This window comes from Colobus angolensis, unplaced genomic scaffold (assembly GCF_000951035.1).
Source record: "Colobus angolensis palliatus isolate OR3802 unplaced genomic scaffold, Cang.pa_1.0 Scaffold90, whole genome shotgun sequence".
NCBI lineage: Eukaryota > Metazoa > Chordata > Mammalia > Primates > Cercopithecidae > Colobus > Colobus angolensis.
Window position 1 is genome coordinate 1,980,677 of NW_012122932.1, and position 13,745 is coordinate 1,994,421.

Genomic DNA, 13,745 nt, shown 5'->3' on the forward strand with positions numbered 1-13,745 from the left:
ACTGGTTATTTCTGGTTCAATAGGTGATCTATTTCCTGCTGTATATTAGAAAAGAAAACCTGCTGCATCTCGGGCTCTGTTAGCCCTCTACCTAGTTTTCTATTCTAGGCTAGTTCCTCATGAGTTTGGGAATTCAAGTTGCTTTTTCATCTTCCGCCTCCCCATCCTTCTCCTCCTCCTCCTTTCCTCCTCATCCTCCTCCTCTTTTTTCGTTCCTCCTCCTCCTCTACCTCTTCCTCCTCCTCCTTCTTCTTTTAGTAGCTGTACATACTTTTATTTTTCTTTGGGGGCACTTCTTTAGTTTATTTGCTTCCCTGAATATAAACACATAGACCTTTTTAATAGAAAGGTGTTATCTAAAGTTTCTATGGAAAAAATAGGCAATGAGTAACTCACGTGAGGTGATTGTGACTTCATGGAAGAAGCATTGGACTTGAATTCCGTCCTGTATTATAATAAAAGCCTAAGCCTGCCGCTTTGTTTGCTGGCAATATTAGGCAGGTGATTTCACTTAGTTCTAAGTTTACTCACAAGTTAAGGATAATCTTACAGGGTTGTTTTGGCTTACACATAAACCAAAGTGCGCTGCACAAGGGTCTCTTGATCAGTTCATTTGGTCTATAGTCACTTTTTTCCTTGTCAGATTATCTTTTGGGAATGGTTTGATAGTAGAGGAGACCATTCCCAAAGTCAATCCAGAATCAGGCCTACCCACCCACCTGCCTCAGGTTAGCACAGCACAAACCCATCAGGCCCTGTGAAGCAGATCTCCCAGGCAAGCACAACAGGAAGTCCTCCATCCAAGCCCCGGGTTATCAGGCACAACCACAGGCTCTACTTTACCACTAGTCACCTTAGTAACTAACGGGGAACTGGCCCTGCTGGGGAAGAGCTAAGGCTACGTCCAGAAGCTGCTCCATAGCCTTGTTAAGAAAATGTATTTTTTTTTCTGTTTATTCAGTGATTCAAATCTTTTTGAGACAATTATGTTTGACCCAAACTCTACATTCTGAGATAAGTGGAAAATCTCAAAGACTAAACTCTATTCCACCAGACCGGCAGCTCTGTGCCCGTGCACGTAGACCTGTGCCAGGCTCAATAGATGCTCAGTCAAATCCCAAGGAAACCTAAAGGAGTTACTTCAATCAGCAAACTATGATGGGTAACATGTTTCTGCACTGGGTATTTTCCATTTGTTCCTTAAAATAGTAGTCCAGTCCTCTACAGAATTACTTGCATTCATGATCATCTGTGCTCTGCCATTTAATATCTGCAATCACATTTTCTGAGGCAGTGACCTCAGGATGTAAGAAAGATGAGGAAAGAAAAGGAATCGTGAGGGAAAAACCCTGTGTGAAATTACAGTCTTCCTGGTGTTTTTAAAACTTGGTCTATTCTGAGTCTTACCAAAGTCCCCTGACCCTGGTATAATCAAACATACCTTTGAGGAAAAAGCAAATGGAAACAACAGGGAGTATTCAGATGCATTTATTCAACAATCAGGCCAGCCAGGCCTCACAGTGACCTGATGGGATTTCAAAACCTTGGTTCTCAACAAGGCCCAGATTTTCGAATGAGGATAGAAGTCTGGCGTTTCCTGCAGTAGAAATTAAAAAAAAAAAAAAAAAAATCAGCTTAAACTTTATTGACAAAAAAGTGACTATGGGAGAAAAACGGGGGAAAATAACTTCATTTAAAGTAGAGGGGTCTGAGGTTTATAATCTTTTCTCTTTCATTCATTTATACATTCACTTACTCATTAATTCATCAAATATTTATTGATTACTGTCGTATACACTAAGGATACAACAGAAAGGAAAAATATCTGTCCGTACAGTTTTTACAGACCTAGTTACAGTGAACCCCTGAAATTAAACTCAAATCCATCATTGCATCTTTTACTCCTGATGCCTCTGCCTTCGCCACTAGGTTTCCATCTGAGCTGCTGCCTGAGCTATTGTTGGACCTTTTAATTGACTGATCTTTCATTTTAGAGCTCTGGGGATTCATTTCTGTGAGGTCTTGCAAAAGTAAATCATATATTTATTCCACATGATTCCTGCCAGTTCTAAACATCCTCCCCTCCAGATAAAACCTCTCTGTTCGCCCCACACTGCCATTACCAAACCAGTTTTCTCTTCTCTAAGCTAAATATCTCTAAATTTTGTAATTGTTCCCTAGAAGACTGTTTCCAGGTCTTTAATTTTTCTAACCATTTTTTCTTTGAATATACTCACTTACAAAAATTCTTCTACTTCTCTATTACTGGAGGACATCTGACTTCCATATACTTTTTTTTTCTTTTCTTTCTTTCTTTCTTTTTTTTTTTTTTAGAAAGAGTCTCTGTTGCCTAGGCTGGAGTATAGTGGTGTGATCTTGGGTCACCGCCGCCTCCGGCTCCCGGGTTCAAGTGATTCTCCTGCCTCAGCCTCCTGAGTATATTTTTTGTATTTTTAGTAGAGACGGGGTTTTACCATGTTGGCCAAGCTGGTCTCAAACTCCTAACATCAAGTGATCTGCCTGCCTGGGCCTTCCAAAGTGCTGGGATTACAGGCATGAGCCACCATGCTCAGCGAAACTCTTTAAGACTTTTTAATGCTTTCTTGTCCCACAATCATTAAGTACTCATTAATACTGATTTCCAAATCAGTTAGCACACATAAGAACACACACCTAAACAGAATAAACAAGAGTTGCTACACTGTTCACTCTAGTTTCATATATTCACTGTCGACATATAGCTATGTAAATTTAAATTAGTTTGGATAATATTAAATATTCAGTTTATCAGTTACGCTAGCCACATTTAAGTTAGTATTAGCCACATTAAGGCTACTGTTTTGTGGCTAGTGGCTATGTATTAGACAGCATAAACACAGAACATTTCCATCATTATAGAAGGTTCTATTGGAAATGCAGATTTATGGAAAAGAATTTGCCAGTACAGATTTCCTATGAAGACATAGAAGGAATAGAAAAAGTGTTTTTTTAATATATTTACCAAGCATATAATGACCAAGAAGACTGATTTGCAAGCCCTTGTTTGGTATTATCTACTTGTCTCAAACTAGGGTCAGCATCTGGCTTTAGTTACTAGGTAATAAGTTGGGGACGTTTAATCAACAGTGAAAAGGGCAATGTCATATGTTAGGAAATATGTTGTATTTGAGAAAGCAACATTTTGTCTCTAGACCTAAATTTTCTTATCTGAGAAATATAGGAAGAGAGGTCATGTTTTCTAGCATACAAATGTGCCTCCCGTATTTACGTATTTTTGAACAAACAGAAAGAGTAAACAGAAACTCGTAGGTTTCAGAAACTAAGCAGACAGGGTGTCCCAGCCCTCTACTAATATTTTTCTAATGTTTCACTGTAAATGTTGAGTGGCACTTGGAAATTTCCCAAGTCTCAAAGCTGTTGTTCTCTTGCTTTCTCCTCCCATTGGATGGAAAGATGATGTTTGACCTTAATGTCAAGAACGTGGGTCATGAGAAAACTAACAGGTGGCTTCAAATTCCTTTTACAAGTCTTAGTTATGGAAATGGATTCATTACAAAGTAGAATACTGAAGGTTTTGGGTATAAAACTTCAAGATATTAGACCTCTCATCCTGGGGACCTATTTTCACAACACTTACTTGCTAAACTTTGAGAATTTTCCACAATGGTTTAAACCAGCCCAAGAAGAAGGTTTGCATTACAGGCAAGGAAAGTTATGCAGTAGAGTATAATAGAAATTTACACAGTCATTTGAGCCTGAGTCAAAGTCTTCAATATCAAGTCAATCTCAGAAAAACTAAAGTCACTCGTGGAATCCCCTTTTATTTGTTTTGTTCATTTCACACCTTTATTTAACCTGGCATGCTCTTTTGATATTGCCAAAATTCAGAACTCTATTTAAATGGCATTCTATTCTTTTTTTTTTTTTCCTTTTTTTTTTTTTAATGGAGTCTCACTCTTGTCACCCAGGCTGGAGTGCAGTGGCACAGTCTCAGCTCACTGCAACCTCCGCCTCCCAGGTTCAAGCGATTCTCTTGCCTCAGCCTCCTGAGTAGCTGGGGTTACAGGTGTCCGCCACCACAGGGTTTCACCATGTTGGCCAGGCTGGTCTTGAATTCCTGACCTCAGGTGATCCACCTGCCTTGGCCTCCCGAAGTGCTGGGATTACAGGAGTGAGCCACTGCACCCAGCTGGCATTCTATTCTTTTCATGGATCCTTTCTTGGCCCCTTTTAATAACAAAAAATATGTATCCCTGCTTCACTCCTGTTGCACTTTATTTACATCTCATCTTCTGGCATTTGCCCCAAATTATAAGAAGCTATCCTATATGTGCTCATGACGTTTTCTTAGGCATAAGCATCCGTAAGACAGGGAATATTAGCATAATGCTTGACACATGCTAAGGTTTCAGTTGCTGAGTGAAATAGGAAATTTGTGTCGAATCTATTTCTCTGTATCCCATCTCCTACTCATGGACACTGAGAAAATGAAGCTTTACTGAAACTGGCTTTCATATCCATGAGTAAAAATACATTTTTGGTTATATAATCTCTACAATTTATATTTGCATAACTGAGGGCTTTAAAAAACACAATCATTGCAACCACTAATATTTCTTTTTAATTAAAGGTATTTTGTGTGTATAAGATTAATAAAAATCCAATCTATCAACTATTTTGCTGTAAAAAGGTAGACTTTTATCATAAAAGTGACTTTTTAAAAATAATATTATAATGCTAAATGTATAAAAAGGAGAATAAGAAAGAGATAACTGTTTTTGGAAAAAGTAAATAGTTTGCTCTCTCAGGGTGAGATTCATATTATCAGTATATTTGAAGATAACTATCTTAAAATATATAGTTTAAAAGAAACTCAAGTTTGTACTCACTGATTTTCAGAACATAGCACACATTCATTGGGATAAGTTTTTCCATCAGTCCCACAGACAGGTTCGTATATCTTGGTGCATCCAGTAAGTTCATTGTAACATTTGGCCTAAAAATGGAATTAAACAGAATCATTTCCCATTATTCTCCATTCTTGAGTTCATAGCAAAATCTCTGAAATGGTTTTAATTTCTCTGGGGCATAATGTGATTGGGAGAATGATACTGTGTGTTGTAAGAGAAATAACCTAAGATCTCGAGACAGAAAACCTTGTTTTAAGTCATGCCTCTGCTATTTCTAAACTGTGTGACATTAGTAAGTCCTATGGCCCTTCTGAAACTCAGTCAGTTCATCTGCAAAATGGTGATGATATTACCATTTCCCACCTATCTCATAGTGTTGTTGTGAGGTTTGCACGGATGGGTGAGATAATGTTCAAGTTTGCAGTTACTGCAGGTGCTGGCATCTCTCAGCTTGGCCACATCTTGAGGCATGTTCTTCCTTGTACACTGTAGTCCACACACACTGGTCTTCTATTAGGCACTTAAAGGCGCTAGCCATCATCTAGTGTTGGAAGTCTTTGCATTCTACTCTAGTAAGAGTTTATAATTGTCAAATGATTGTCATTGTCCTAGACATTGTCCTAGTGCTTTTTGTATATTATTCTGTTTAAACTGCCTAACTATCCTGTGAACTAAGTATTATATTCTTCTTCAGGTGAAGATAGTGAAGCACAAAGCAATAAAATTATCCAAGGACACCCAGCTAAGGAATTCCTAAATTCAGAATTCAAACCTAGCCAGAGTTCCTGAGCTTTAGCTCTTAACTACTTTATTCTACTACATCTCCCCACCAGTTTTGCTTTGCTAACAGTCATTTTTTTTTTTTTTTTTCTCAAACTAACGCCTCACTTACTTCGGAACACCCTCCCTGATCTCTCTAACTAGTCTAAGTTCCTAATGGCAGCATATCTTTTTCATAACACTTATCATAAATGTAATAATGTATTCATTCATGAACTTTTGGTCTATTAGTTGTCTCTGACTAGATATAAATATACTGAGAAGAGGTACACTTCTTTCTCTGGTCTCCAAATTTACTGAAATTACCTTTTAAACAAAAATATGAAAAGGTTAGAGTTAGAATACTTTTCTAGAAGAAGAACCTAGTTTATTATTTTCTGTTGTTCATTATAAATTAGAGCCACACCTTGGTCATCGGGAGAGCTGGCTGTAAGGAGGGAGGGCTACTTGGAGTGAACTTGAGAAGGCTTCTACCCCAAATACTTGTCTACAGCTAGTTTATATAAAAACCCCTTCGCAGCAAGCACTATAGGACTATATAGAACTTGCTTATACATCAGTGAAATTGTCCTTCAATATATGCCTGTGGGGTGGAACTACTATTACCGTTTGCATTTCACACGTTAACCCTCCCTAGCATTCATACTCCTCTTAACTTCAGGCTCAACTGAAAAGTGACAGCAAGGCTGCATTTTTGTTGGATCAAACTGTTCCAGCCTGAGACATAAGAAATTGCAAATATCTCTTTACCTCTCTTTCCAGGGAGTCAGCTCCAGTGTTACCTAGAAATAAATCAGATATGGTAAGTTGGGTCCTAAACGAGAGAAGTCAGATCTATTCTTCATCAGAATTCTCTGCTTTCATTGCAGACCATGACTTCTTTACTAGGCTCTTTCCTTCCCCACCCTTTCTGATTTCTATAATCTTCCAAAAGTATCTGACTGATTTTCCTGCACCCCTTCCCTGGCAAAACCTTAAAAAAATTAAGTAAAACTTTGATTATGACCAAAGTATCTCAATTTGATGTTTTAGGAAGTTGATCTATTTCCTTGAAAATAGAAATTATGTACTTACTGCTGGAAATGTACCAGGCACTGAGCAAATTATCTTTTGAATCCTCACAAACATTCTCAAAACCAGTTGCCAGATCTTTAATCTCACAATTAGTGAAGTATACTTTTTATCTGTTTACAGATGAAAGTATGGAGAGTTTTTATAACTAGCTGTGAAACAGTTATCACAAGCAGTAACCAGGCCTTCTGATGCAAAATTAGCTTTTTCAATTACGCTTAAATTCTCTTTTGTAAGTAATGTTGAGAAAATAGAGATCTTTTGCCAACTCACTATCAGTTCCTAAAGAGCTATTTCCAACAATTGCATCATATGGACCATGGGTCCAACTCACATTTATTGAATTTACAGGTAGTCAAAATAGTTAATCTTCGTTCCCCAGAAGATAGCATAGGTTTTGCTGACAACATGTAGAAAATGATAACTGTGGATGAGTTCATGGAAGGGAAAGGGAATTAATCCAATAGCATCCAAATAAGGAAATATTTGTGAAAATTAATTTTAATATCATCAATCTTCGAGGTGATCTGGGTAAAGAGGTAGTTCTTTGTATCTAAATGTAATGAAAATTAGTGAGTCATCTAAGAGCTTGGAGAATTTCCCCCAGGATAGTCAGAACTTGATGTTGTTGGGGGCCCACTGGCTTTTAGAATCTAGTTGATTCTAAAAACTGATGAGCAGGTGCTCATCACAAGCATCTATTTGTATTAATTAACATGCATGAGGGGGGGAAGGGAACACTGACAGCTGCCGTAAGTATTCAGCGAATACACCAAACAATATTCTTCCTCTTCTTAGCAAAGTGCTGATTTGGCTGTGCACAGGATCTGTCGCTACACGAGAGGTGAAGTTGAAAATGTTAACCATTTCCAATGATAAAAAGGAAACTGATCTTGGCTCTGCGGGTTCAGTGTTGTCTGTTAACATTGTCAAGATGCAGTTGGGGGTATATGTGCACCATCTATTCAAGCAGAATGTTTTCTTTCAAAACGTTCAAAACATGTAATGTAAATACACAAAATGCAATTTTTGTATTTCCAGATACTAATAAGAAATGCCAGAAATCGAAAATAAAAATTCCCCTTTATATCACATATATTATTGTGATTTGGCCTTACACATTTACAGAATTAGAAGTATACTTAAAATTGAAATATTTTTACCCTTTTTTCTCTACCATATTCCAACAAAGGGTCAGCCACATCAATAGAGGAAAATCATTTTATCTCTAGGCAGTTGTTACTAGCAGAATTGTTTTCCTTATAGTAAGTTGAAAATCCCTCTTAAAAAATAATTCTTATCTGTGGATGCTATTTCATCTCATTAGGTCCAAAAGATCTCTCGAAGACTAGACTACATCAAAAGTCTAGAAGATAATGTGCTCCACAAAGCAACAGGTCCAAACGGTTTTATTTAAATTTGAAAAATATGCAAAAACACTTACCAGATAGACTCAACAGGGCCAAGGCACTGAGAAGAAAGATGCCTGTTACCTTCATGGCTGAAGTTCTGCGTCCAGAGGTCAGTTGAAAACTGCACTGCACTTACCACGTCTCTTCAGAAGCCTGGGACTGGAAGGGTCATATGGCAGATGACAGCAAGGCCCCACCTACTGGGCTATATCATAGATCTCCCTGGCTATTGATTGACCCTGTGTTGTAGCCTGGCCTCCAGGTTCTGGGAATGTCACCTGTGTAAGAAAGGTGAAAGGAGCCAGGTGGGCCTGAAACATGCAAGGCAAACATTCTGTCAGGAAAATAGTTCTGGTGGTTAGTTTGATCCCACTCTCTCTATGGTTGGGGGAAAGTCATACCCTTCTGAAGCCTGTTTTCTCACCTGTAAGGTAAACCCAAAGATCCCTTCTACTCTGTAGGTCTGGATAGATGAGCAGGTATGGATAGCGACTAGAAAGAATTTTATTCCAAGTAGGATAAAACCTCTCCATTCTTTCTTCCTTTCCTCCACTCTTCATTTCTTATTCTTCTTTCTCTTTTCTCTATTTTTCTATCACTCATTCACAAAGCTTAAAGTAGCTGATGGAGTGGCAGATGAGAGGGAAAGAGAGAGCAAGAGAGAGAGAGGACTCAGTTCCCTAAAGTGTGTATTCTGGAGTAGAGGGTGTTTGTTGGAGTCACTTTTGCTGTGCTTCTGTGTATTCATCTGGAAATTAAAATAATAATAACATCTAACTCAAAGGGTTACTCTTTCATTTGAGAGTATGTGCTGGTTATCGACCATGTGTTGTTGGAAGAGAATTCTCCATCCTCTCTCATGTTTCTGTGTGTCTTATGAGTAGAGGTACCAATAACCTTTGTTTCAGACTATCTTTTTAAGGGTGTTTGCATAACAAACGACCTTAGAAAATATGTAATGTCTCCCTCTGCATCAAAAGGCAGGTTTGTTTACTGTTTAGGGTAATAAAGTTAATATCTCCTTCTAGGGCAAAGATCATGTTAATTGCCCTATTTAAAAGATTTCGGGTTTCTAAAAGCTTGGTCTTGCTTTCCTTTAGCACACCTGGCCTTGCTTTCCTTTAACACACTGTACTTTCGCTGCAAGTATCACTTGATGTGCCTTACACTGGCCTGTGGAAACTGGGGCTTGGGAAACCAGAACAAATTCCAACACTCTGGCTGTTGCTATGGAATAATTAAGTCCCTTATCTCTGAGCCAGAAGTCTGTGCCTTCTGCCAGAAACCATTATAATGTGGCAGGTTAACTTCTTAGCTTCTAAGTAGGATAAAATCTCAAACCCTTTCCAAGTCATCACAAGAACTGTTTTTATCTCTTGAGACAGACCAGTAAATAAAAATAACAATCTCTGTCTTCATGGAGCTTCCATTGCATTTTTGTTGAGGGAGGCAGGTGACAAAAAATAATAAACGATTATAAAATATATCAGATATATATTATGGAGCAAAGGATAGGAAGGATAAGGGTGCTGGAGGGTTAAGGAGATATGTATCAAAAGGTCTTGCTTTTCAGGTGATATCAAACAGAGACATGAAGGAAATGAGGATTTGAACTATGTAATTATTCCAAGGATGTGCGTTCCAGACAGAGAGAATAGTAAGTGCAAAGGCTCTGAGGCTGACGTTGGTTTGACATGTTTGAGAAACATCCAGGAGGACAGTCTGGCTTCCCACAAAGTGATAGAGGGCAGAATGGGAGATGAAATAAAGGAAGCAGTGAGGGTCTAGATCTAGTGCAGGCTACAGTAAGGACTTTGGTTTTTATCAAAGGGAAGCTTTGGAAGTGTTTAGTTCTTGACATCACTATTTGCATGTTTTATAGCTACTTCAAATCTAATATGTCCCACACTACTATTTTGATCTTTCACCACAATATTTTTGTCTCTCTTCTCCCTACAGCTTCTTTTCTTTCCAGTAGATCACTTAAGCCCAAACCTCATTGTTCTCCCTGATATTTCCATTTCCCCTTTGTACACATCATCTTCCACACTTAATTTGTTACTAAGTTCTCTTCTTGGATTCGTGTTCAAAATAACCTCAATCCCGGACACTTCTCATTAGCTTCCACTGTCATATCTAAGACAATGCCATCATTTCCCCCCTGGGTTTCTGCACTTCCTGCAAAGAGTTTCTCAATATTTGTTGTTATTTCTTCCTTAAAGTTGCTGCTCATGGAACAGTCAAGAGATGTTTATGGACTGCAAATTTGATAATGTCTCTGTCCAGTTTCTCATTGTTCAGAATGCTCAGGAAGAATTTAGGTTCTGCATGAGTTGGCTCCTTTCTATCTTTATTCCCCAAGAGGTTCTTCCTTGCTCAATCTGGTTATTTCCTTGCTACTTTGGTCATTTCTCTGTTACCCTTTGCTGGGGAAATGGATATGATGTCTGCCCTCATGGAGTTTAGTCTTAGCATTGATAGATATTGGTTGAATCATATTTGATTTGATTTGAGATGAAAATATACTGGTTCTTTTCATCTCAAATCATTATTTAAGTAGTAGTTTTGTGGCCAGTAAGAAACTTCCAATAACCACTGTTAAGGAGGGTTCATACATGAGAAAAGGATTTTTTTTCCTTGGGTCTCACAAGCAGTGTGGGGAGAAGGGAATTGGCTGGGATCTGGTCACATAAACTCATTAGATAATAATAGCAGCAGTAATAACTTTAGATTTAGGACTGCCTGATGCCAAAGCCTGGGCTCTTTTCACCAAATAGTGCTTTTTAAACATTTGACTGTGAACCTAAAGTAAAAATTTTGGGGTATGGCCTAGTGTATGTATTATATGCAGACGTGGGAGCAGACAAACACAGTTGTTAAAAAATAAAACATAGTCTTATTATAATGGAGACTCTTGATAGATTTTTTTATTCTATTCCATCTCAGTTCACCAATACTAATCTGTAATTAGAAAAATATTTCACTACCGAAATGTATCCTGTGGACCCCAGACAATCTTGTTTTTTAAATCACTACAATACTAAAATGAATTCTAGCACAAAACTGTCCCTAAATTTGTAATAGGGAATGGCCCTTTGCAGACAACAAGTTGAAGAGGATAAACAAAACCTATGGAGAGAGGAGCTTGTCTCCAGTTATAAATCTGCCATTTCAACTATGACATGACTGGGTAAAACAGTTTTCTCAATTACAAAAATACACATCATGCAGTGTTCATTTGGTGTAAGAATAAACCGAGAAACCATACATCAATATTGTGCAAAAATATTATTCCTCACATCTCCAGGAATTATGATTGCTAGCTAGTAATGCTATCACCCTCCTTCCGTGAATTAGAACAGTAGAAAATATAGTGAGGCCTCATACGATCAATTCTTGACAGAATAAATATTGTTTGCCCTGGGAGATGAGGAGTGCATTGACCAGAGAAATCCTGCTATAGTGCTAGACTATTAGTCATATTGAATGTGTTTACATTGCTCAACCTTGTGTACATTTTTCCCTTTTCTTCTTTACCGCTCTGAGTACATATTTATGCATGTGTCTATCTTTGGGAACTCAAGCAAACATATTATGACCTACTCCCTTCTGATTCAAGGACTAATTATTCACCTGAGTAAAGAGTGATGACAAAACTCAAGAGAACTGCTCTAACGGATGTTGATAATACATGCTGGAATGGGGATGTTGGGCAGGCACCTGTTGATTTTCACATTCTGTGCCCAAAGTTTAACTAGTAAGAAAAAAATGACAGAAACTAGAGGTATACAGCTTATTATATTTAGCCTGACATTTGGAGACTTCCTTGACATGGTTGCATCTTAACTCTTCAACTTTTATTTTTCATTATTTAGAGAACTTCATGACTTTTCATAAATGACCTCTTGTTTTTATTCTACTGCTCGTTCTCCAGATAGGTCGTATGTGTACCTATTTGCTGTGCGCATCCTCTACAGCTTGGGTAAAATGTCTGTGGTGCTTGATGCAATTAGGAATGATTTTCTCACTTTCCTTTGCCTCTCCTAGCAGTTTGTAAAGCTATCACTTAATAATCACATTGATTACATCCTCCTCATCATCATTATCACTATAGCCACTACTAATATTTTTCAAAGGCTTCTATTCATCAATCACTGTAGTATTTTATTTTCATCATTTAAATCCTGATAGCATTGTTATTTCTCTTTTATAAGAAAGGAAACTGAAGCACAGAGATTTCAGTTTTCTTGTTCGTGGTAACAGATTAGCAGATATGGTATTTACTGATTTGTGTGTGTGTGTTTGTGGGTGTGTGTGTATGAACTTAATCTTAACATCATGATTAGAACACTGGATTAAACTCCAAGAAGCCAGGATTCTTAATTTAATACTGCCACACAGAAAGGGTTGTCTTCTCATCTATGTAAACCCTGCAGTTAAGCGTGTCTCTGTTATAGCACATGAAACTGGAAATTCTAATTTTTCATTTTTCTTATTTGTCTCCTTTACTGAACTCCTGGATGTCATGACCTTTTGTCTACAGAGTCAAGTACACTGTTAGATCCAGTGGCACCTGATAACATGGGCAAAATCCATGCCTTCTAAGCATTTGTGGGCATAGTAGACATTAATAAGATTGCAAAGAAATAGTAGAGGGAATTGCACCACACGCAAGGCAACAAAATATTTTAAACACGTGTCAGCCTTTATAACGACTCTTAACTGGAAGTCTTTCTTGGTCATTTCCCACCAAGCAGTAGCCAAACTTACAAATGTTGGTTACTCTTTCTTCATTCTCTTTTCTACCCTCTCCAGCTAGGAATGAAACAACCAGTTTTTTTCCTTGTCTAGAACAGAAACAGATGACACCTTGACTCTGGAGATACCATATCTAACAAGTTCTTTTCAGAATATTTCCCCAAAAAAGACAGTTCTTTCCTTAAAATAAATTCTGGTGCCAGTTGTAAAGATAATAACATTTCCAGCATGTCGTTTAATGATTGAAAGTCTAATCTTTGTAGAATGACAGACCTCAGTTCAAACCTATGTGTGATTTTGAGTTAAACTTCACACTGATGACCGTCAATTTTCATAAGTTTTCCTCCAAATACCCTCAGGCTGGATGGGTTTTAAAACTCAATTTTTTTTGGTAAATTTTTAAAAAGTGATATGATGCAGTTCAGAAAGCCCAGTGGTGCCTGGCACAACACGCTTTAATCACACCAATAATTCTTCAGCAAAACATATCCATGTAGAGAAAATAATTATCCTTAAATCATCTCTTGACAGATTTTGCTGTCAAATGAGTTACAAAATGAAACAAAAGAAAAACTTCTGAAACAAAACAAAAACAAAACAAACCCCTCTGTGGGGTTTAAAATGATGAATTAGGGATTGTGGACCTGTAGATACCCCACGGAGTTGTTATGAGGAATAAAGAGGATAATGCCTTTACGTAAGGCTCATAGCTCAGGCCGGGACAACAAGGGGTTAATAAGTGCCTGTGCCTACTGCTACTATTGCTGCCATATGATGGCTCATGCCACATTTGGGATCAACTACCTGCCCTTTC

At 37.8% G+C, this 13,745-nt stretch overlaps 1 protein-coding gene across 1 annotated transcript in view; it reads right to left on the bottom strand.

Annotated features, from left to right (window-relative positions):
* Positions 1 to 1,475: 1,475 nt before the first annotated feature.
* SPINK1 (serine peptidase inhibitor, Kazal type 1) overlaps positions 1,476 to 13,745 on the bottom strand; it is a 14,081-nt gene continuing 1,811 nt past the window's right edge. Inside the window, exons 2-5 of the mRNA XM_011931504.1 lie at positions 8,206 to 8,451; positions 6,441 to 6,472; positions 4,890 to 4,996; positions 1,476 to 1,597 (exon numbers count right to left, since the gene is read on the bottom strand). Coding sequence (XP_011786894.1) covers positions 1,552 to 1,597; positions 4,890 to 4,996; positions 6,441 to 6,472; positions 8,206 to 8,260 — 240 coding nt within the window. The 5' untranslated portion in view covers positions 8,261 to 8,451 and the 3' untranslated portion in view covers positions 1,476 to 1,551. The remainder of the gene's footprint in view (positions 1,598 to 4,889; positions 4,997 to 6,440; positions 6,473 to 8,205; positions 8,452 to 13,745) is intronic.